Source organism: Lipotes vexillifer, unplaced genomic scaffold (genome assembly GCF_000442215.2).
Source record: "Lipotes vexillifer unplaced genomic scaffold, Lipotes_vexillifer_v1.1 scaffold67, whole genome shotgun sequence".
Taxonomy (NCBI): Eukaryota; Metazoa; Chordata; class Mammalia; order Artiodactyla; family Lipotidae; genus Lipotes; species Lipotes vexillifer.
The window spans coordinates 1,615,769-1,636,866 of NW_006797638.1; the positions used below are offsets into that span (position 1 = coordinate 1,615,769).

The following is a 21,098-nucleotide window of genomic DNA, read 5'->3' on the forward strand; positions in this document are numbered from 1 at the left end:
TTTCAGCAGGTGCTTTATGAGAATTGTTCCATTTGTAGATGTATTCTTGATGTATATGTGAGGAGAGACGAATTTCATGTCCTTCTATTCTGCCATCTTGAGTCCCCCCACTCACTTTGCTTTATGTAGTTTTCTACTTGAAAATCCACCCAGAGAATTGACAGTTTAATCATTTCAGTGTATTTTGAGGTAGTTTCAGTGAACTAAATTGTTGTGGTGTGTGGTGTTAACTCTCTCACTGTGAGGTGGAAGGCATGTTTCCTTACTGGACAGATAGCAGTTCTCCTGGGTTTCTCACTTTGCTTCCTAGACCCAGTAACTGGTCTCTGGATCTTGTCTTCTGCCTTTGCTTTTTGTCTCCTTGACTAATGTGGTTCTTGGGGATCTATACCTGCCCTTCTGGTGACAGTGCCTTTACACACTGATGCCTGGTCAATGCTCAGTTACTAGGATACATGTAGAGTGGGAAAAACTATAAAATTGGCAGCATCTAGCAGGCCTGGCCCTCTCTGCCTGACTTGTACATTATTCTTAGATCTTCTCTGTTGCTCTAATTACATTCAAAAAGTATTTTTTGGAGCCTCCGACAGAGAAATGAAACTCCTCACATAGTCCTGAACAAAGCTGTGTCCTCCATCTGGGGCATGAGCAGCTTTGGGAGAGATGCATTTGGAGAGATGAGGAAGCAGGGATCACCTTCCTGGTTAACGAGATAACTGATCAATAGGATGATGTAAATCGAAACCAGATCTCCCTCTCATCCAGGTGCTTTTATGCACTTACCATCCTCAGAGTACTGTGCATAGCTCAGGCATTAGCACATTGTTTGGCACATAAGTACAAAATAAATGGTATCTGTAATGTCCGTTCAGAAACATTTCTGTATCTCCTGGGTCGGAGCTATGACATGAAACTCCAGCCGGCTTTATAAAGCAGCCAATGTATCTGAATGGAAAGACACTAAGTTCAGAGAGGAGAGAGATCACTGTAGTCCTGAGTGTATTGGCCAAGCTTTCCAAAGAGATGAAACTTGAACCAAGACCTACAAGGACATTTATCATTAACTTTGCCTCCACTGTTTTCTGCTTCTTACCATTAGTGATCTTGGCAGTTGTTTTTGACATCTTAGATTAGAAGCTACTTAAGGAGAGCTTAATTTCACAAATCCTGATGCTTTGTGTATTTCAGCTTAAAACTTAACTTTCTCTTAATTCCAAAGATCCTAATAATAGAAAACCGTTAACTTCTCTTTGGGCAAGTGTAGCTGTCCTGCTCTCCTGACAGTTTCTCCTCCATTTAGGTTATAGATACATGGGGCCTGGGACCATGTGTTTCTTATCCTTACTTTATAATTCCCTATGGATAAGACTGGCCTGATTCTTACATTGTAATCTAATCACTTACTAAGAGGTCTCAGGGTTTGTTGAAGGTGATGGATTAAACTCTCAAGCGCCCCAGCCCAAACAGTGCTGGTTGTCTTGGGCATTCCCATCACCTGCCTTCCCTGATCCCTATTTCTGTTCCAACCAAACATGCTCCTGCTTTTTTCCCCTGATCACCCCATTTCTATAGCACATTAAATATACTTTTAAGGAGGTGTCAAGACTTCTCTTAAGAATATGGGTTTTTATTCACAATGACACATATACATAAACCAGGAGATAGGCACAGTGGCAGATGAGATCCGACCAAGCACAGAGACAACGTTAATTGAGAGTATCCAAGTTAATTTAAAACCCATCAAGTTCATATACCCTTAATTTTTAATTTAGTAAATGTTTTTAGCTACCGTGTTTTATCTCAGTTAATATAATGAAGCTTTCCTCACTTTTTCCAATTCACTAAAAACATTTTTACTTACCTATTGTTTTTAGACAACTTATGAAGCATTTCTCTGTGGTTTTCTTTTGCAAATGGGCTGGTTTCACTATGTGGGCCTTAACTTATATAATTGTTGTCTTTTATTCTCTTTGTGATCCACCTTTCATCGTGTTTAGCAGGCGCTGGTTGCTTTGTAATATTGAAAAAACAGCATGTAGGTATACTTGGAAAGAATAGATAGCAGTGAAATTTTGTATATTGCAAACTGTTTTTCATAGACTATCATCTCAAAACATAACCCAAGGCAGATATGGAAGTCCTCTCACCATTAATGCTGCAGAGATTCATTTATTTAACATTAAACAGATATCTCTTGACTTCCCACTTTGTGCCAAGTATAGTTCCAAGTGCTGAGAATCTAGTAGTAAGCCAGACAGACAAGGACCTTGCTCTTTACCAGCATACAGTCTAGCCAGGATTGCAGTGGAGATGCAGGCATTAAACAAATAATCAAATACCTAGCCTGTAGAGATGGCAGTGATTTCTTGATTCTTTTTCCCTCTACCGTGGCTTCAAGGCCATTTCTACAACCTTATTTTCTATAGTGTTGAGTTGAATTTAGTCTCATAGTACTACTACCCCCATCTACATAAGGGCCTGTTCTAGTACAGGAGAGAAAGTACGGAGAGGCACCTGGTAGGGTCAAGTTTCTCATTGTTAAACTGAAACTAAATGTACTTCCCTCTCAGGACTGTAGAGGTGACAATTCATTCACTCATTCAGCAAACATTTATTGAGCAGTGTATCACTCAGGGTTCTGTTATGTTCCAGGCTATATAACATCTACATGCATGCCCTTAAGTACCTAGCTGGAAAGACAGAAACATAAAATAAATAATTACTGATAAATGTTACAGTAAAAACATATATCGAGTACAAGGAGGGGGTCACAAAAGCATTAATTAACTCTGCCTGGGGGAAGGTCTCACCGTAAAGTGTCCTCTAAACTGTGACTTAAAGGTGACTGGAAATACAGCACACTTCATTTACTCAGGAATGTTTGCTGAGCCAAGCACAGTTGTGGGCCCTGTAGACACAGCGGTGAACTATGCAAAATCCCTGCTCTCTTGGCAGCACAGAGACAAACAATAAACAGAGAGATAAATAATTATATATTAGGTGGCAGTACCTGTTAATATAAAAAAAAAAGTAGGTTAATAAAGGGAACAGAGAGTGACAAGGGTTGCTGTTTTAGAAAGAGTGGTCAGGGAAAGCGTCTCTGTCGAAGTGACATTTGAGCAGAATCTTGAATGATATGAGAGAATGAGACCAACAAGCAGGGGAAGCTGTTTCTGATAGAAGGAGCAGCATGAAGAAAAGCATAATAGCCACGAAAATTGTGGCATCATTATTACAAAGTGAAGTATTCTCACTGAGCGTGGATGGAGTATGCTGGGGGTGCAGGGAACTTGGGGGAGTGTGGTAGACGAGGCTGGGAAAGGAAGGAAGAGGGGGCCAGATGGTGAAAAACACTGTGTTCCATACTCAGGATTTTGAATGCCCACCTTGTTGATTGGGGAAAGAGGGGCTAGATTTTGAAAAAATTTAAGAGAAAAATGACATGGTTAGATTTTTTTTTCATTTGGTTGGGTTTGGTTAGGTTTGTTTTGGTTTGGGGAAAATTACCTCTAGCACAGGTATGAAAGATAAACTTGAAAGGAGACGCAGGAGAAACCAATTGTAAGGTTATTATAATAATGCAAGTGAGAAATCATTTGGCCTAAATTAAAACAGTAAGATGAGGCTAGAGAGGAGATCGTAGAGCTCAGCTGTTTTAGGAGACCCACAACGGAAGATTTGATGCCCTACGGAGCATGGGAAAGGTCAGGAACAATTCCTGCATTTCAGTTTGGGTGACTGAGTGGGTGATAATGCCATCAACCAGCTCAGGGAGCCCTAGAGGAGCAGCAGGCTTAGAAATGCATATAATGAATTTGATTTGGGGCAATGGGAAATACAGACTGGAAATTAAAAGAAAAGTCAAGGCTGAAATACAGATTTGACTGTTACCAGCATTTCATGGAATTTAAAACAGAGGCGCAGGAAGAGTAGTCAGCATTGTCAGATACTGCAGAGAAGTTTAATAAGATGAAGACTTTTAAAATGCCGTCATATTTGACAGTTGGAAGGTCACCAACGACTTCATCAAGAGCGATTTCAGTAGATGTGGGTAGAGTAGAGCCTCATCATGGTTGAGTTGGAGAGTGAAAGGGCGAGAGGCTGGGATTATCCAGCCAAGGTCGCTGTCCTCTCTTCTTTCCTAAAGCTCCTCCTTGGAAGCTTTGAACCTGAGGTCTGATCTTCTCTTCCCCTTCCCTCCTTAGCTTTCTCCACCCAGGGCCTAGGACTGGTTACCCAAGCTGGGGACATGATGGAGGGACAAATATTCTAAGATCCTTGGGTCTCTGATGGGAGAGGTGTTAGGGATAGAGGAGCCTGATGTTGGTGAGTAAGGTATTGCAAGGAGTGTCCTCAGTAGGGAACAGCAGGTAGGGCCAGTCCAGAGACATGTCTCCAGAGGGGAGAAAGATGAAACACATAGGCCTCTGTTGTATGTGGAAACTCTGGACCAGGAAGCTGAGGTAGGATGGGGAGCAAAGGACTTGAAGGACTGGTGGGTCAAACTTGGAATTAGTCAGGAAACTTGGCCCCAGTGAGAGTGGAATCTGACGGAGTGCGGGGGTGAGGGACAGGATCTGACAGTAAACTGATGTTACCTAGAAATTCAGGCAGGGATGCTTAGGTTTCCTAGGGCACAGGGACTGAAGATGTGCAGTGGAAGGACGTTGGCAGTACTTGTGACGATGGAGATAGCAGTGAGGGGACAGTTAATGAATTAAGGGGTAGCATAAAGAAAAAAAAAGACTGGCATAGAGATATTTAACAAATATTTGTGAAGCCTGAAGCGGTCATTCAGATTACGTTATGTGGAGGAAAGAGATTAGGTACCAGAGTTCTGAAGAGCTGAAAGGAAACATCTAGGTTCCCTCCAGGGAGAAGATGGACGCAGTGACTAAGGGATCCCAGACAGCTTGGAGCTGCAAAGCCCAAGAGAGAGACTTGGACTTCGGAAGGAGTTGGAAGCAAAGTTCAGGGTAGGGGAGCCCCTCCTTTAACCCTGGGGACCAGGCAGTTATCAGTAGGATCTACCAGATTTCCCCGCCAGCTCCCATACACACCCTCGGCCTCAGTTTCTCCCGCCTGCACCACCATCTCAGCCCACTGTGGGGCGGGGCTCGAGGGCGAGGCTGGTGGCTGTTCTGAAGCCTGGAGAGCCATCCGTTCCTACCAGACTCCCTGCTCGGAGCGGTCTTACCCCGTGGCTGGACACAGCCCCTCAAACTTCCCCGTGCCGGGCACTGGTGGGGACAGGCCCACAGGGCCAGTGCCGGTGCGGGTGCCAGTGCAAGTTTGGTTCCATAACTGGAGCAAGATGGGCAGTCGGCCAAGCAATGATTTCTCCCCACTGGCCGAGGTGGGGACCGTCGGACCTCTTCTCCCAAGAGGACCAGTGTGCTTTCCCCTGACATCGGGTTGAGCGCCCAGGCAGCCCCCGGCAGGCTGATGATCCGGCCAGAGGTCAGGCCGGGGATGTGCCCAGACCTTGAGGTGTGGGCACTGTCCCCAGGTCCCCCGCTGTGCGAATTCCAGAACGGGATGATGCCTTGCCGGCCCCCGGTCGGAGCTGGCGAGGCGAGCGCTTGGTTCCCAAGACCCTCTGAGGTCGCCTTCCCCGGGCCCTGCATCGTCCTGCAGTGCATCCCGATGCTGGCGCTGCCAGAAGACGTCTCTGCCGTAGAGAAGGAGATGGAGCAGTTGGCCAAGGAGCTGAGGCAGAAGAGGATGACCCTCGGGTACTCTCAGGCTGACGTGGGGTTGCTCATGGGGGATCTTTTTGGAAGGGCGCTGAGCCAGACGACCATCTGCCACTTCGAGGCCCAGCAGTTGAGCCTCACCAACATGTGGAAGCTGCGACTGCTGCTGAAGATGTGGCTGGAGCAAGTGGACATGGAGAACCTTCTGGGCTTATGCAAAATAGAGACGATCCTGCAGCAGGCTGGGAAGCGCAGACGGGCATACAGGGAGAGACGCATCGGAAACAGCCTGGAGAAACCCTTCCTGCAGTGCCAGAAGCCCACACCCCAGCAGATCAGCTGCATCGCTGGGCAGCTCCGGCTGCAGAAGGACTTCGTCCAAGTTTGGTTCCATAACTGGAGCAAGATGGGCAGTCGGCCAAGCAATGATTTCTCCCCACTGGCCGAGGTGGGGACCGTCGGACCTCTTCTCCCAAGAGGACCAGTGTGCTTTCCCCTGACATCGGGACTCCATTTCTGTTCCCCCCATTATGGGGGACCCTACTTTACACCGTTGTACCCCTGCCCCTTTCACTGTGGGAGGCACCCTCCCCTCTGCCCCGGCCACCACCCTGAGCCTCCCCAGGCTTTCCAGCTGAGGGGCCTGCCTTTCTGGGGAGGGCCAACCCGGGGAAACAGGTCCCTGGGGTTCATTTAAAGGCTTTTAGCATTAAGTCCTCCATTATTTGTCTAAAGAAGTTAAGAATACGTCAGGGAGAGGGATGGGAGCTGTTTAGGAAAATTGGGGGAGGGAGGTTGAAGTTTACTGCTGTGTTGTTTTTCCCTTTGTTTTTCCCTAGCATTGGCTTTAAGGTACATTCCAAAATGTAGATGGTTTTGTATATTTTGTTTCTCTCTGTTTATTAATTGAAAAGTAATTGTGTCTCTTATTCCACGTGGTTATCAGTAAACATAGGGATATTGTTATGAACACAATACTGAGTGAAAAACTCAGGTCACAGAAGACTATGTCAGTGTACTATTTCTATCAAAACCAAGCAGAACTTTGTGTGAACACAGAGTCCAAGATAATCGTTGCCTCCAGGGGAAGGTTTGAGGATGGGACAGGAAAAGAGTACATAGTGCCTACCCAGAGCCCTTGTTGAAACACAAGAGTTTGCCTGTTCTCCCCGTTTTCTTGAAAGATGTGTTTTTTTCTAATTCACTTTTCAGCTCCGTTTGGTTTATTCCCTGGGAATTTCCCTTACTTTCTTTTGAGCTCAGAAATGCTTTGTAGAGGATATTTGTGATAGTTGATCCAACTATCCAGCTCCCTGGTGGCTTTTGCAGTGGTGCATCTTAAATCACTTTTCCAATCTCTTCCATGAAATTGGTCTTTTCCAGTTTTCTCCTTCTACATTGGTCAATATGGGTCATCGTATACTAAACAGAAGTCACTAATCCCTCTGCGTTTTCACACCTGTTGCCATACACCTCCATGTAATATTTATGGTTTTATAATTCTGTCACCATATATTATATCTGAGTTTATGTATTCTTTTTACTTACTAATCTTGTCCATTTTTTTTCTCTACTTTTTTCCTTAATCAGTCTTACAAAGAATTTATCTACAGGTATTTTCAAATAACAGGTTTTTTATTTTTAATCCTATTTACTGTTTTTATTTTCTAACTATTTAACTTTAGGTTTATTTTTATTAATTGCTTTTTTCTAGTTTCTTCTTGTTTCTTCCAATATGTATTTCTTCCTCTCGTCAATGTCTGAAAACAGAGCACTGTCAAGACACGTAGTTAGTGAAAATGGAGCCAAACTTCAAAAAACCAAGAGTATGTTGTCAGTGGTTAACAGTGTCATATGTCAGAGATGAAATAGCATAAATCAAGTAAGCTGTATCATTTCATTAACAAAGATGTTACGGGTACATGTCTTAGAACAATTTCAGGGGAGGAGTTAATAGAGGCAGGTTCCAAACAGCAGTCCAAAGTCTTCATATTTGCCTGATTTTCCCCTACCTCAGTTAAAAACATAAATTCCAACCACTCACTCAATGGGATCTTTGCCATCATTCTGAACATTTCTGTATCAAATGTTTCCTTTATCTTGTATTTCCTTTTGACAAGGCAGGTATTCTTAACCTGAAGATGCCAAACCTCTTTGAGGTATAAGCAGAATAGCGTGTTTGTACATATGTGCATTTTCTTCAAAGATGGTGATGGTAGCCTTCATCACATTTTCAATGGGGACCATGACTCTGTAGATCTACGATTTTAGAATCTAAGCAACACCTTCCCATTGGCCATCTTACTTTTGAGAGTTTTCCCTTGAAAACTAATAGGGAATTCCTGGTTTTCTTCAAGTCTGTATTTTCTGGGTATCTCTAGCCAGTACAGTATAAAGGACCCTGAATCAGTTCTTACATAAGTCTTTCAAATTCAGACCAAATACTGTATTGATTATTGCCTTTATTGTTCGTGTGCTTTTATCATTCCTTGGCACTTTCATTAGATTCTTATCATAAAGAACAATTTCTCCCTTCCCTAGAAGTTTTCCTACTTCTTGTCTAAGAAAACTTGGGGTGTTAGGAGATCCCCCCTTATTCCAAAACATTATCCTGCTCTTAAAATAGCATCTGTTTTCTATTATTTCATATTTTTAAAATGTGTGTAGTATACATCATTGTTTATTATACTAAAACTGTGTCATAAGGATTTATTTTTCAGAATAGCCACTTTTGTTTATGACTTTCTTCTAGAAATAGTCTTACTAAACAGTACTGATTTCCTTGGCAGAATCCATTTATGAATTCTTTTTAGGGTACAAAATTGTATCATCTATGTAGAACAATGTTTTTACAATGAAAACTACAATTCCATTCGAATAAAATCCTATTGGAATATGGGAGTATTACTTGACAAAGTGATTCTAAACTGAAAGAATGAAACTTGGGGAAATATGGAAAATTTGAAGGTAAAGCGTTAGGGCCTTGTTCTACCAGATGTTATGAAACTACAATAATTTGAACACAGTGTTGTGGTCATGATGAACAAAATGAAAGAAACAAGTATTTGGCTGTTCCATCTGTGATCATGTAAATTGGTACAACCTTCATGAAAGGCTATTGGGTAATTCATTTGAGAAGTTTTTAAAATGTGCTTTTCCTTTGGCCCATCATTTCAACTTTTAAATAATGTTTATAAGAAAATAATTGTTATATGTATGCAAAAATTTAGTGATAAGGGTGGTATCACAGCATTTTTTTTTAATTTTAACAACGAAAAGTTAGAAACAACGTTCGACAAAGGGTTAAATAAGTAAAAAGGAACGTCATATAGGGTAAAAATTGACAAACAGTTCAGAAAAGATTGTTGAATGAGACAAAACAATTTATTAAACTTTATGATATCATTTTTTATTTTTTAAGGAAAAAGGTATATTACAGGAAAAAATATATATAATAGGTATTACTGGTGATTTTTTAAAAATTTGCTGTATGTATTATACAGTTTAAAACTCCAAGAAATATATCTAAACAAAGACTCCAGAAAATCTAGGATTCCTAAAAATATTCATTCTTCTAGTCTTTCTTGTCTCTAAATGGTAATTTCTCATTATAAAACAATATTTTAGAATAATAAATCTGGCCTTTTCATTTTTAGTCAGATTTGTAGTTTCTGTAAAAGAAAGGCAATTCTCTAAACGCAGGAGTATTGGGACATATCAGTTGGAAAGGCATTGCTAAAAATTAGGGTTTTTTTAATCAGATGTCCATTAATGTTAAAGAGCTGTAGTGTAGCTCAGTGAATGAAGATACCTGCCATATGTCTGTTTTCCTGCACAACGTGGTAATTTACAATTACAATTAGAGTGTTTATATACCTCAGTGTAGTTAACCTACATTTAGAATATAAGCCCAAATCATTTTCATGTTCCTGGGTGTTTACTTTTCAATTTTAAAAAAGCATTTGAAAATATCAAAATCCTGGTTTTATCATGGTAGAATTCTCCCTACTTGTCATGTTTGAAGAAACTAAATGAATATAAATGAGATCTGTGGATTTTTAGATTTGAAAGGGGGGTCAGTTCCTGTGAATACAGCCCCAGCCAATTGAAAGATGAAATGTTATGAAGTAAATCTACCCCAATACCCAGTAGAATCCTTAAAACAAGGCATTAGCATTATCGTGGTTACACCAGTGAAGAGAAACGTGACAAGAAGCTTTGGGAGACTGTATGGTTTACCTAAGGGGCTGCCTCCAGAAAAGAACCCAGCGGGTAGGTATGTTGGGCTGCTGCTCTGCCACCTCACTTTTTAGCTGTGAGCCTTGTTGTGAATTCTCCTAACGGCAAAATCAGCTACTTTGGCACTGAACTTGCGTTTCTTAGGTTTCCTTCCCCCAGCTTCCAGAAAAATTCGAAATGCAAACCAACTTCACTTATCGCTATTGACTCTCCTACTGACTGCCTGCCAAAGACTATGGTCAGAAAAGGAAAAATTGAGGCCTTCCATTGATTTTTAAAATCAATGTTCTCTTCTAAATCTGTACAGCCTGTTTAACATATCATTTCTTCTTTGCCAAAGGAGTAACTCTATTGTTTAATAATTAGTCTTCCTTCTGGGATGCATGGTATAGGCCTTCTTTTAGAACTGGCCAGGGCGGTGTATAAGATGCATTAAGTTGAATTGTTGTCTTAAAATGGATGATAATGCTCCTGGAACAGCTGTAAAACTTTGGATATCATTGACTGAGTAGTGGGCCAAGCTTACCATACACCTTTTTACTGAAAGAGAATTAGTTTCAATATATCACATATTAGTTTGCTAGGGCTGCCATAAGAAAGTACTGTAGCTTGGGTGGCTCAAAGAATAGAAATTTATTTTCTCACAGTTCTGGATGCTCAAAGTCTGAAATCAAGGTGTTGCAGAGTTGCTTCCTTCTGAGGGCTATCAGGGAAGGATCTCTGTCTCAGGCTCGTAAACAGCCTCCTTTTCCCTGTCTCTTGACATTGTCTCCCCATGTACATATCTGTGTCCTAATTCCCTCCTCTTAGAAGGACACCAGTCATTGGATTAGGGCTGCCCTACTGACCTCATTTTTTTTTTTTTTTAACATCTTTATTGGGGTATAATTGCTTTACAATGGTGTGTTAGTTTCTGCTTTATAACAGAGTGAGTCAGTTATACATATATATATGTTCCCATATCTCTTCCCTCTTTGTCTCCCTCCCTCCCACCCTCCCTATCCCACCCCTCCAGACAGCCACAAAGAACCGAGCCGGTTTCCCTGTGCCATGCGGCTGCTTCCCACTGGCTATCTACCTTACGTTTGTTAGTATATATATGTCCATGTCTCTCTCTCGCCCTAACACACCTCACCCTTCCCCCTCCCCATATCCTCAAGTCTGTTCTCCAGTAGGTCTCTGTCTTTATTCCTGTTTTACCCCTAGGTTCTTCATAACATTTTTTTTTCTTAAATTCCATATATATGTGTTAGCATACGGTATTTGTCCTTCTCTTTCTGACTTACTTCACTCCGTATGACAGACTCTAGATCTATCCACCTCATTACAAATAGCTCAATTTCGTTTCTTTTTATGGCTGAGTAATATTCCATTGTATATATGTGCCACATCTTCTTTATCCATTCATCCGACGACGGGCACTTAGGTTGTTTCCATCTCCGGGCTATTGTAAATAGAGCTGCAATGAACATTTTGGTACATGACTCTTTCTGAATTCTGGTTTCCTCAGGGTATATACCTAGTAGTGGGATTGCTGGGTCATATGGTAGTTCTATTTGTAGTTTTTTAAGGAACCTCCATACTGTTCTCCATAGTGGCTGAACCAATTCACATTCCCACCAGCAGTGCAAGAGTGTTCCCTTTTCTCCACACCCTCTCCAGCATTTATTGTTTCTAGATTTTTTGATGATGGCCATTCTGACTGGTGTGAGATGATATCTCATTGTAGTTTTGATTTGCATTTCTCTAATGATTAATGATGTTGAGCATTCTTTCATGTGTTTGTTGGCAGTCTGTATATCTTCTTTGGAGAAATGTCTATTTAGGTCTTCTGCCCATTTTTGGATTGGGTTGTTTATTTTTTTGTTATTGAGCTGCATGAGCTGCCTGTAAATTTTAGAGATTAATCCTTTGTCAGTTGATTCATTTGCAAATATTTTCTCCCATTCTGAGGGCTGTCTTTTGGTCTTGTTTATGGTTTCCTTTGCTGTGCAAAAGCTTTGAAGTTTCATTAGGTCCCATTTGTTTATTTTTGTTTTTATCTCCATTACTCTAGGAGATGGGTCAAGAAGGATCTTGCTGTGATTTATGTCATAGAGTGTTCTGCCTATGTTTTCCTCTAAGAGTTTGATAGTTTCTGGCCTTACATTTAGGTCTTTAATCCATTTTGAGCTTATTTTTGTGTATGGTGTTAGGGAGTGATCTAATCTCATACTTTTACATGTACCTATCCAATTTTCCCAGCACCACTTATTGAAGAGGCTGTCCTTTCTCCACTGTATATTCCTGCCACCTTTATCAAAGATAAGGTGACCATATGTGCATGGGTTTATCTCTGGGCTTTCTATCCTATTCCATTGATCTATCTTTCTGTTTTTGTGCCAGTACCATACTGTCTTGATTACTGTAGCTTTGTAGTATAGTCTGAAGTCAGGCAGCCTGATTCCTCCAGCTCCATTTTTTGTTCTCAAGATTGCTTTGGCTATTCGGGGTCTTTTGTGTTTCCATACAAATTGTGAAATTTTTTGTTCTAGTTCTGTGAAAAATGCCAGTGGTAGTTTGATAGGGATTGCATTGAATCTATAGATTGCTTTGGGAAGTAGAGTCATTTTCACAATGTTGATTCTTCCAATCCAAGAACATGGTATATCTCTCCATCTGTTTGTATCATCTTTAATTTCTTTCATCAGTGTCTTATAATTTTCTGCATACAGGTCTTTTGTCTCCTTAGGTAGGTTTATTCCTAGATATTTTATTCTTTTTGTTGCAATGGTAAATGGGAGTGTTTTCTTGATTTCACTTTCAGATTTTTCATCATTAGTATATAGGAATGCCAGAGATTTCTGTGCATTAATTTTGTATCCTGCTACTTTACCAAATTCATTGATTAGCTCTAGTAGTTTTCTGGTAGCATCTTTAGGATTCTCTATGTAGAGTATCATGTCATCTGCAAACAGTGACAGCTTTACTTCTTCTTTTCCGATTTGGATTCCTTTTATTTCCTTTTCTTCTCTGATTGCTGTGGCTAAAACTTCCAAAACTATGTTGAATAAGAGTGGTGAGAGTGGGCAACCTTGTCTTGTTCCTGACCTTAGTGGAAATGCTTTCAGTTTTTCGCCATTGAGGATGATGTTGGCTGTGGGCTTGTCATATACGGCCTTTATTATATTGAGGAAAGTTCCCTCTACACCTACTTTCTGCAGGGTTTTTATCATAAATGGGTGTTGAATTTTGTCAAAAGCTTTCTCTGCATCTATTGAGATGATCATATGGTTTTTCTCCTTCAATTTGTTAATATGGTTAATCACATTGATAGATTTGCGTATATTGAAGAATCCTTGCATTCCTGGAATAAACCCCACTTGATCATGGTGTATGATCCTTTTAATGTGCTGTTGGATTCTGTTTGCTAGTATTTTGTTGAGGATTTTTGCATCTATGTTCATCAGTGATATTGGCCTGTAGTTTTCTTTCTTTGTGACATCCTTGTCTGGTTTTGGTATCAAGGTGATGGTGGCCTCGTAGAATGAGTTTGGGAGTGTTCCTCCCTCTGCTATATTTTGGAAGAGTTTGAGAAGAATAGGTGTTAGCTCTTCTCTAAATGTTTGATAGAATTCGCCTGTGAAGCCATCTGGTCCTGGGCTTTTGTTTGTTGGAAGATTTTTAATCACAGTTTCAATTTCAGTGTTTGTGATTGGTCTGTTCATATTTTCTATTTCTTCCTGATTCAGTCTTGGCAGTTTGTGCATTTCTAAGAATTTGTCCATTTCTTCCAGATTGTCCATTTTATTGGCATAGAGTTGCTTGTAGTAATCCCTCATGATTTTTTGTATTTCTGCAGTGTCAGTTGTTACTTCTCCTTTTTCATTTCTGATTCTATTGATTTGAGTCTTCTCCCTTATTTTCTTGATGAGTCTGGCTAATGGTTTATCAATTTTGTTAATCTTCTCAAAGAACCAGCTTTTAGTTTTATTGATCTTTGCTATTGTTTCCTTCATTTCTTTTTCATTTATTTCTGATCTGATTTTTATGATTTCTTTCCTTCTGCTAACTCTGGGGTTTTTTTGTTCTTCTTTCTCTAATTGCTTGAGGTGCAAGGTTAGGTTGTTTATTCGAGATGTTTCCTGCTTCTTAAGGTGGGCTTGTATTGCTATAAACTTCCCTCTTAGAACTGCTTTTGCTGCATCCCATAGGTTTTGGGTCGTTGTATCTCCATTGTCATTTGTTTCTAGGTATTTTTTAATTTCCTCTTTGATTTCTTCAGTGATCACTTCGTTACTAAGTAGTGTATTGTTTAGCCTCCATGTGTTTGTATTTTTTACTGCTCTTTTCCTATAATTGATATCTAATCTCATGGCGTTGTGGTCGGAAAAGATACTTGATATAATTTCAATTTTCTTAAATTTACCAAGGCTTGATTTGTGACCCAAGATATGATCTATCCTGGAGAATGTTCCATGAGCACTTGAGAAAAATGTGTATTCTGTTGTTTTTGGATGGAGTGTCCTATAAATATCAATTAAGTCCATCCTGTTTAATGTATCATTTAAAGCTTGTGTTTCCTTATTTATTTTCATTTTGGATGATCTGTCCATTGGTGAAAGTGGGGTGTTGAAGTCCCCTACTATGAATGTGTTACTGTCGATTTCCCCTTTTATGGCTGCTAGTTTTTGCCTTATGTATTGAGGTGCTCCTATGTTGGGTGCATAAATATTTACAATTGTTATATCTTCTTCTTGGATCGATCCCTTAATCATTATGTAGTGTCCTTCTTTGTCTCTTCTGATAGTCCTTATTTTAAAGTCTATTTTGTCTGATATGAGAATTGCTACTCCAGCTTTCTTTTGGTTTCCATTTGCATGGAATATCTTTTTCCATCCCCTTACTTTCAGTCTGTATGTGTCTCTAGGTCTGAAGTGGGTCTCTTGTAGACAGCATATATATGGGTCTTGTTTTTGTATCCATTCAGCCAATCTGTGTCTTTTGGTGGGAGCATTTAGTCCATTTACATTTAAGGTAATTATCGATATGTATGTTCCTATTCCCATTTTCTAAATTGTTTTGGGTTCGTTATTATAGGACTTTTCCTTCTCTTGTGTTTTTGTCTAGAGAAGTTCCTTTAGCATTTGTTGTAAAGCTGGTTTGGTGGTGCTGAACTCTCTCAGCTTTTGCTTGTCTGTAAAGGTTTTAATTTCTCCATCAAATCTGAATGAGATCCTTGCTGGGTAGAGTAATCTTGGTTGCAGGTTTTTCTCCTTCATCACTTTCAGTATGTCCTGCCACTCCCTTCTGGCTTGTAGAGTTTCTGCTGAGAGATCAGCTGTTAACCTTATGGGGATTCCCTTGTGTGTTATTTGTTGTTTTTCCCTTGCTGCTTTTAATATGCTTTCTTTGTATTTAGTTTTTGACAGTTTGATTAATATGTGTCTTGGCGTATTTCTCCTTGAATTTATCCTGTATGGGACTCTCTGTGCTTCCTGGACTTGATTAACGATTTCCTTTCCCATATTAGGGAAGTTTTCAACTATAATCTCTTCAAATATTTTCTCAGTCCCTTTCTTTTTCTCTTCTTCTTCTGGAACCCCTATAATTCGAATGTTGGTGCGTTTAATGTTGTCCCAGAGGTCTCTGAGACTGTCCTCAGTTCTTTTCATTCTTTTTTCTTTATTCTGCTCTGCAGTAGTTATTTCCACTATTTTATCTTCCAGGTCACTTATCCGTTCTTCTGCCTCATTTATTCTGCTATTGATCCCATCTAGAGTATTTTTCATTTCATTTATTGTGTTGTTCATCATTGTCTGTTTCATCTTTATTTCTTCTAGGTCCTTGTTAACTGCTTCTTGCATTTTGTCCATTCTATTTCCAAGATTTTGGATCATCTTTACTATCATTATTCTGAACTCTTTTTCAGGTAGACTGCCTATTTCCTCTTCATTTGTTAGGTCTGGTGGGTTTTTATCCTGCTCCTTCATCTGCTGTGTGTTTTTCTGTCTTCTCATTTTGCTTATCTTACTGTGATTGGGTTCACCTTTTTGCAGGCTGCAAGTTCGTAGCTCCCGTTGTTTTTGATGTCTGTCTCCAGTGGCTAAGGTTGGTTCAGTGCGTTGTGTAGGCTTCCTGGTGGAGGGGACTAGTGGCTGTGTTGTGGTGTATGAGGCTAGATCTTGTCTCTCTAGTGGGCAGGTCCACGTCTGGTGGTGTGTTTTGGGGTGTCTGTGGACTTATTATGATTTTAGGCAGCCTCTCTGCTAGTGGGTGGGGTTGTGTTCCTGTTTTGCTATATGGTTGGCATAGGTTGTCCAGCACTGTAGCTTGCTGGTCGTTGAGCGAAGCTGGGTGCTGGTGTTGAGATGGAGATCTCTGGGAGATTTTCGCCGTTTGATATTATGTGGGGCTGGGAGGTCTCTTCTTGACGAGTGTTCTGAAGTTGGCTCTCCCACCTCAGAGGCAGAGTCCTGACTCCTGGCTGGAGCAGCAAGAGCCTTTCATCCACTCGGCTCAGAATAAAAGGGAGAGAAAGTAGAGAGAATTAGTATAAGTAGGAGGAAATAGGAAAGAAAGAAAGAAAGAAAGAAAGAGAGGAGGGAAGGAAGGAAGGAGGGAAGGAAGAAAGAAAGAAAGAAGAAAAGAAAGGAAGAAGGCAAGAAGGAAAGAAAGGAGGGAGGGAGGGAGGAGGGAAGGAAGGAAGGAATGAGGGAAGGAAGGAAAAAATACAGAAAGAAAGAAGATACAGTAAAATAAAATAAAGTATAATAAAGTTATTGAATTAAAAAAATAATTATTTAGAGGAAAAAAAAAAGGGAAGGATAGAACCTTAGGACAAATGGTGGAAGCAAAGTTATAGAGACAAAATCTTACATAGAAGCATACACATATACCCTCACAAAAAGAGGTAAAGTGGAAAAAATCATAAAACTTGCTCTCCAAGTCCACCTCCTCAATTTGGGACGATTCGTTGTCTCAAAAAGGGAAGGAAGGAAGGAAAGATAGAAAGAAGGTAAAGTATAACAGAGTTCTTTAAATTAAAATTAATTATTAAGAAAAAAATTAAAAAAAAAAATGGTCGGATAGAACGCTGGGACAAATGGTGGAAGCAAACCTATACAGACAAGATCTCACACAGAAGCATACACATACACATTCACAAAAAGAGGAAAAGGGGAAAAAATCATAGATCTTGCTCTAGAAGTCCGCCTCCTCAATTTGGGATGATTCGCTGTCTATTCATGTATTCCACAGAGGCAGGGTACATCAAATTGATTGTGTAGCTTTAATCCGCTGTTTCTGAGGCTGCTGGGAGAGATTTCCCTTTTTCTTCTTTGTTCTCACAGCTCACAGGGGCTCAGCTTTCGACTTGGCCCTGCCTCTGCGTGTAGGTCGCTGGAGGGCGTCTGCTTTTTGCTCAGACAGGACGGCGTTAAAGGAGCCGCTGACTCGGGGGCTCTGGCGCTCTCAGGCCGGGGGCAGGGAGGGGCACGGAGTGCGGGGCGGGCCTGCGGCGGCAGAAGTCGGCGTGACGTTGCAGCAGCCTGAGGCCCGCCGTGTGTTCTCCCTGAGAAATTGTCCCTGGGTCCCGGGAACCTGGCAGTGGCGGGCTGCACAGGCTCCCCGGAAGAGGGGTGGGGGCAGTGACCTGTGCTCGCACACAGGCCCCTTGGTGGCGGCAGCAGCAGCCTTAGCGTCTCCCGCCCGTCTCTGGTTTCCGAGCTTTTAGCCGCGGCTCGCGCCCGTCTCTGGAGCTCCTTTAGGCAGCGCTCTTAAAACCCCTCTCCTCGCGCACCAGGAAACACAGAGGCAAGAAAAGGTCTCTTGCCTCTTGGGTAGGTCCAGACTTTTCCCCGGACTCCCTCCCGGCTAGCCGTGGCGCACTAACCCCTTCGGGCTATGTTCAAGCCGCCAACCCCAGTCCTCTCCCTGAGCTCCGACCGAAACCGAAACCCCCTACTGACCTCATTTTAACTTAGATATCTCTGTAAAAATCCTATCTTCAAATAAGGTCACATTTTGGGGTACTAGGGGTTAGGACTTCAACATATAAATTTTTGTGGGATAAAATTCAGCTCGTAACACCAGCCTAATTAAAATTTAAGCTAGATTCAATCATTTGTTAATGTAGCCATTCAACAAATATTAATTGAGTACCTTATATAGCTGGTTGTGCCCTCGGTGCTTAAGATGCAACGGTGACCAAAACAGGCTCATCCTGACCTTCAGGGTGCTTAAAGTATGCTGAGGTGTCCACGTTAAACAAATAAGCATGTGATGACAACTCATGATAAATATGATGGGGTGTCAGGTATCAGGGGTCTTCATTTAGCTTTAGAGTTATAGTCCTCCTGTTACATGAGTATTGCCTCTGATAACATCAGTTGTTAACAAATATTCTAAGCCAGAGGAAGTATGGCCCCATAGCCAAGGCATAGTTTGGAAGACAGGCTTTTCTGGGTTCAAATCTCAGCTCAGTAACCTGCCATCTCTGTTACTTGAAATGACTTCTTTCAGCCTCAGTTTCTCATCTGTGAAATATGTCTAGCAATCCACAGGGTGAGAGAGTTGATAAACAGATAAAATTAGGTTATATAAAAAGAAACCCCTAGGACTTCCCTTTTATACAGTAGCCACCCAATAAGTTTTCTCTTCATTGTATTTTCACTGTACCTTGTCTGGGCTTTATTTATAGCTCATAAATCACTCTTTTGCATCCTAGGAAATTTCACACAGTGAAATCGTGCTCATCGATCAATAGCCAAAACTGAATAAATGAAAGAACAGAAAAAGACAATAGTCTCAGTTGCTAGAAAACATTCTATCTAACATTGGGAAATGACTTTTGGAATTGTAACAATTGGAAGGCAATTATAAAGTTCGTTTCCTTAGCTGTCAGGTAACAACTAGGTAAGGGAACAGATGATAAGGTTTTGATTTGAAGGATTTAGATAAAGACTTTCTGAAAACCCATGTAATGTTATATAATTGAAAGGAATGATCTCTGAAGTTGTTTCTAGCCTATAATAATTGTATGAGTCTCCATGAATAAGAACAAAACAATGTACCACAGATTGAATATGGAGGCCACAAGGATATAGAGTATGGGAATGGAGAGAGGACATTGTTCCTCATACTTTGCTTACCACTTAAACCTTTCCTTCCTGATCTCCTGCTGTGGTCGCAGTTGTGTCCCAAATGCAATCCCAGTCCTGCCTTCATTTATACCATTTCTTCATTGAACTCTAGCTTTTCTGTCCAAAGCCTACTATATTCGTTTGCTAGGGCTGCCATAACAAAGTACCACAGATTGGGTGGCTTGAGGAACAGAAATGTATTGGCTCACAGTTCTGGTGACTCCAAGCCCGAGATTAAGGTACGGGTAGGGTCGGTTCTCTCCAGGGCTGTGAGGGTAGGATATGTTCCAGGCCTCTCTCCTTGGCTTGTAGGTGGCTATCTTCTCTTTATTGTCTCTTTACATTGTCTTTCCTCTATACATTTTTCTGTGTTCAACTTTCCCCCTTTTACAAGGACACAAGTCATATTGGATTAGAGCCTACCCTAATGACCTTATTTTAACTTGATTACCTTTGTAAAGACCCTGTCTCCAAATAATGTCATATTCTGAGGTACTGGGGTTTAGTACTTCAAGATATAAATTAGGGGGGGAAACCCAATTCAACCTGTGACATCTACCACTCCTGATTGAAAATATAGGTGGGTGCTGTGGGGGGAGGATGTAGGAACCCAGAGAGACTTGTTTATTTTTTCTTGCAAAGGAGTTAAATAAGAGGTGTGTGATGGAAAGGAAAGAGCATTAGCCGTGGAGCCAGGCAGCCCCAGATCTGCGTTCTGTCTCTAGGTCATTCACATAGGTAATATCACCAATCCAGGGTAACTCATCAGAACATTTCAAGAAAAATAACATTTTTTCCCTCCCAACAAATGACTTTATGGGCTGAAGAATTACAGTAGCTACTTATTTCTATTTTAGGAGCACAGCAATTGTACTTTTTTCAGTGAGATTGAATGGCATTATCTTAGGAAGAAAATTTTGTATATGTTGATAAAGATATGATTCTTACTTTCCCCAGAAAAATTGCTATGTGAGCCTATTGAGAAAGCCCTGTCACTTTCTGCTAAGCATTGCCAGCCATTAATTTCTTCAAGCTAATGTAACAGGACAGTCAAGTGACTTGCCTTTAATTTGTTGTGATTGTATTATATTTATGAAAAGCAGAGCTAAAACAGCTGATAGCAAGTGTTTAGACACTGGTTGTTTTCATAAATGGTTTTAAGAGCATTGCTAAATCTAGGTAGACACTGAGTAAGTTTTCTCAGTATGTGAAATGTAAATCATTCTTTCTGTAATCATAAGTCATTAAATGCATGCAAATGTTATAAATGATTACCACATTTCAAACATATTTTTATGGTACCAGTCTGCTTGCTAAATATGTATTACCTTTGAGGTTTAAACTAAAGAGGTGGGAAAAGCCTTACCATACAGGAGTTTATTGTGTTGTTCTTTTCTCTCCTAAAAAGGTAATCATACCAACACCATAGGTAGAAAAGAATGTTTTTGCTTCTGTGTCACATCATTAAAGTAGTGAATCTAATGCCATATATTTTTGTCTTCTGGGCCAAGAAATTTTAAGTAAAATACTAACAAGAATGTTATGCTTTTAAATGAGAAGTGAAAGAATCTTTATCCTTTTTATTTGAGTTTCCAGAAATGGCACACTCCATAAAAAAATTGTATCATTTTTATTTTTAAACGGAGTTTCTTTCATTAGTCAGTAAACAGTTTATTTGGTGAACATTCTCTAAGCACATATATACACCATGTGAACGTTTAGGAAACAGAAGGTGCTTGAATTTGTGAGATTTAAATATTTTCTCACAGTTGATCCAGTGATACTGTGGTAGAAATAAAACCACATGTAAATGAAATACCACTTTCTACTAAAAAGCACGTATAAATTTTCTATCATTGTTTTAGTGAGGACAACAGTGATTCCATTTACTCAGTGGAACATCTTATAAATCATTAGCATGTTTACCTCCATATGCATTCTGAGACTCACCCATAAAACTCTACCTGTCCTAATCACAAATATGCATGTACATTAAATTATATTATCTGACTGCACATATTTTATGCTGCTAATATTCTTG

The 21,098-nt window shown here is 40.5% G+C and overlaps 2 protein-coding genes across 4 annotated transcripts in view; both read left to right on the forward strand.

Moving 5' to 3' along the window:
* Positions 1 to 21,098, forward strand: part of ARB2A (ARB2 cotranscriptional regulator A) — a 434,977-nt gene that overhangs the window by 313,682 nt on the left and 100,197 nt on the right. The window lies entirely within an intron of this gene.
* POU5F2 (POU domain class 5, transcription factor 2) lies at positions 3,264 to 6,334 on the forward strand. The gene is given in 4 exon segments (XM_007472312.1): positions 3,264 to 3,343; positions 5,011 to 5,290; positions 5,386 to 6,254; positions 6,256 to 6,334. Coding segments are annotated over 4 exon segments (1,308 nt in total).